Genomic DNA, 3,688 nt, shown 5'->3' with positions numbered 1-3,688 from the left:
ATAAAGCTCAAGAAGAAAACCAACTCTCAATTTCAACAACAGCATGTGTTTCTAATACTGCTCACCTCTTTCCATTGAAAGGAGCCCACTCTAGTATCATACTTTTGGTTTTTGTCTACTGAATCCACATCAGAAAACAAGTTCTAATTGCATCTTTTCCATTAAGGCAGAGGATTTCATACAAACAGAAAGATGTTTTGCCCTATGGATGCTAAGATTAAAATAAAAACTTTCTATTTTAAAAATGTCAACTTACTTTTACCGAATTCTTTAAGTCTCCACTTTCCATTAGGAGAAAAAAAAAACTGCAATTAACATAAAATTGTTGTGATAATTCCATTTTAACATTTATTCTTGCATAGAAAGCTAAATAGCCAGAAACATCCATTTCAGACAAGTTATGGCATCAGCAGCGCCCATTATCCCACAGAAACCACATTCAAGTCCAGATGGAAAGGAAGTTTGAAAAATGCTTCTCTATGCATTAAAACAATTTTTAAAACTTTTTAGATTTTGTGGTCTGAGTCTTTAGAAATGGCGAATTTTTTATTAGGTTTGGTAGCCTCGTCCATCAGTTCCTTCAGCTGCCCAATCTGTTCATCACGGAAGTCATTAAGTTTTTCTTCTGTGAGCTGGATTCCATATACAGTCTTTTCTCTCAAGTTTTGTTTGTCCTCATTTATTTGTTGTTGTATCAGTGCTGCATAGTTCTAATGAGGAAGGAATAGAAAGGTCACAAAAACCACAGATGCAGGATTCAGGTAAACTTTTTAAAATACCATTTTACCATAATAACATACTGTTACTCAACCTTCTACAACAGTCTATTAATCAACACCAAATGACAGAAAAACACACTTTTTGTAAGAAAGACAAGTTATTAAGACATTTCTAGTATCTATGGTCAATTTTATGTAGCTAGTTTAAAATGCGTATCATATATGCACAGATTAATTTAATTCTGTCGTATCACGTATTACGACTGAAAACAAAGCAAAAATTAATTATACCGCAAATATTTTCATGTAGCATTAACTATTAAAATGCATGCTTTCTATCTAACAGGATATCAGTAGGATTCGCTTTGTAAACCAATACATCTGGAGAAGTATTTTTCTTGAAGATACGTATTAGAAAAAGCAATCTATCATTAGACAGTGCCCCACAGCCTTTCTGCCTAGCCACCCTCTGCATTTCTGGGAACCAGTAAGGTCATTTGGACCCAGCCCTGGACTGCTCCAAAAGCAAGAGCAATTCAGCAACTGTGAGACTACTGTCATTCTGCCAGTTTTGGAAGAAATTACTTAGCAAAATTAAAAGTTAGGGGAGAATAAAAAGGGGCCTCAAGGACAGACAGATACCTCCATATTGCATGCTCATTCCCTCAATATAAAAGAAAAATAATATAACTCCTTTTCTGTACTGTCCTGAACATAAGTAAGTTTATTCAGACTTACTTTCAATCCTATTGTAACAGAAAGCTTTTGGACCATGTTTATTTAAATAACAGAATTTACGTCAGTGGGGAGGCAAAACAGTCAGTATGTATCACATCAAGACCAGGCTGAGGACCGTTACAAAGCAAAGCTTTCTCAAAGGCAGAAATGGAAGCGGCCAACAGGTTACACCAATATTGTGGCCATAGCTGGAAAAGTGCTTTCTCACCGCTTTGGAACAATCTTTGACCATTACGACTTTTCCAAATTACAACAATCCAGGGGTTTTGCAAGGCCATCAGTTCTGTAAATTTAATTCAGCTAGCAGTGCTACCACGGACACCGCGGTGTTCAGAGCCCATGCACATGGATTCTGTGCACTGCCCGGCTCCCTGCGCCCAGCACCGGCCCCGCTGCAGCGGCTCAAAGACAAAGCTCCAGTGAGCGAATTTGTCAAAAGCCTCACGGTGTATGTGTACTTACTGAAGTCAGTGAACCTGCTCAGATGTTTAAAAGTTAAGTACACAGTTAAACGCTGGGTTGGAAGGGAGTCCAAACTTCTATTTTTCTTAAGAGGAACTTAAAAACAAACTCCACAATTAAGAAGTTAATTTCAAAAATTAGTTTCTACTGGAAAAAATACAGGCTTCTCTCCTATTTTAGTAAGGCATCCTTTAAAGTATCCTCAAAGTTTCAAGCACAACTCAGAATATAGTATAAGAAACTGAATTGAAAAAAAACCCCTACATTCTGTATAAATAACAATGATGCCTGTGTTACATGGTAACACTTTTTTTCTAAATGGAGGATTCAATATCAAGAATATTCAAAAGCACAGGATTTTGGTAATGAGATATGAGTATTATTTTCATTTCAAATCTTCAGCTGAAAGGAGTCTCATTACTGAATACTGATTTGTTAATCCAATTACCAGCAAAGTTACTAAAGCCACTGCTTCAGCTGTATGTCTAATAATTCCAGAGAAGCAGATGAGAAGGAAGAACGTTATTCATGAGCGTGTGATAAATTTCAAAATTACATTTACTAACATAAATACCCTACATTGTTTATGGATCATGTTTTTTTTGCAGGATCTTACCAGTCCTGCTGCAAAGCTTAATTCATAGCTATATAAAGAAAACAGATAGATAAAATAATACAGGGCAAACAAAAGTGATTTTTTATTAATCCAGATTCTGAAATAAACTGATTCCTCATTTCTAACTGAGAGATCTGTAGTGGTGCAACTTTACGTTAAAGTTACCTAATAAGAAAAATAACAACAGTTTCATAATACCAAGGTTCTTCCCCACATCACCTCTCCCCTTTTTACATTAAATATGCATTCAGGAACAGTTACACTACAGTTAATCCCTGCAGTAATTCTGCACCTCACTGGTATTACCTTATGGCAGAGTAAATCCAAGGTTTAGAAGGAACTAAAAAAAAATTTTTTTCTGATGACTGAACAATCAATCGGTAACAACAAGGTAAAAAACTATAACGAGTTAAAAAGTCTTCAACTTTGTGATTTACAGAATTTTTATGAAGGCAGACAGACAAACATGATCTCTGAAGCTGTCAGCAGGCCAGTAAAACACTGACACGTTACACATCAACTATTCCATCTCATTCTATCTTCAAATATCTACACAGAACAATCCAGTCAGTATTGAATCTGGACTCCAAAAAAAGAAATTCTCATTATAGTGAGCAATAAAAGTCACAGCATATAATTCAGAAACAGTACTGAAAGCAAGCAATGTGAAACTCTCCACCTCTTATCAAGAGACCTGACTGAAGGTACAAACTCAATGCCTCCAGGCAACGTCCCACCAGTTTCCACAGTGGGAGGAAAGCCCTCCCCACCACTGATGACCAACTACCTGGGAGCAGGCTGGGGCTACTGCTGCAGGTGTGGGCTATTGTACCTAGAAATAACTGAAGTCCATTTAAAGACTGGTTATAATTTTACAAACTTTGTTGACTAGAAGATCTCCTTTTCCAAAAATACTGATTTCATTACTGGTAAAGAGTCTGCAATATTTTTTTTTTTTAATCCAGCATCAAATCATCAGACTTCACAAAGCATCAGTGTTAAAAGAACCCAGATCGTGCAAGTGGTGATCCTTGACAAAGCCGCAACACCCACTCCTACAGATGCCCTGCGTCCAGACACGCAGCGACGGACCGTATTTCCCCATTCCTTGACGCCAGGTGTTCAGCTTCGCAGCACTCTGAAGTGCTCCCAT

General features: G+C 37.1%; 1 protein-coding gene across 1 annotated transcript; it reads right to left on the bottom strand.

The window, feature by feature from the left end:
- Positions 1-506: 506 nt before the first annotated feature.
- ACN9 (ACN9 homolog (S. cerevisiae)) lies at positions 507-1,689 on the bottom strand. The gene is made up of 2 exons (XM_010080239.1): positions 1,666-1,689; positions 507-710 (listed from the first exon to the last, which is right to left on the bottom strand). Exons 1-2 carry the CDS (start codon positions 1,687-1,689, stop codon positions 507-509), a joined length of 228 nt encoding a protein of 75 aa, XP_010078541.1.
- Between the last annotated feature and the right edge of the window lie 1,999 nt (positions 1,690-3,688).

The sequence above is a fragment of the Pterocles gutturalis genome, unplaced genomic scaffold (assembly GCF_000699245.1).
Source record: "Pterocles gutturalis isolate BGI_N339 unplaced genomic scaffold, ASM69924v1 scaffold6499, whole genome shotgun sequence".
Classification (NCBI taxonomy): Eukaryota; Metazoa; Chordata; class Aves; order Pterocliformes; family Pteroclidae; genus Pterocles; species Pterocles gutturalis.
The sequence above is the reverse complement of the archived record's forward strand: the minus strand, read 5'-3'. Positions and strand labels throughout refer to the sequence as shown.

Bases quoted from the DNA above. Each gene is read 5' to 3' on its own strand.
- ACN9 (XM_010080239.1), bottom strand. From the start codon at position 1,689: ATGGTCAAAGATTGTTCCAAAGCG. The intron at 711-1,665 runs GTGAGAAAGCAC...CTTCCTCATTAG, and splicing joins TCAAAGATTGTTCCAAAGCG to AACTATGCAGCACTGATACA.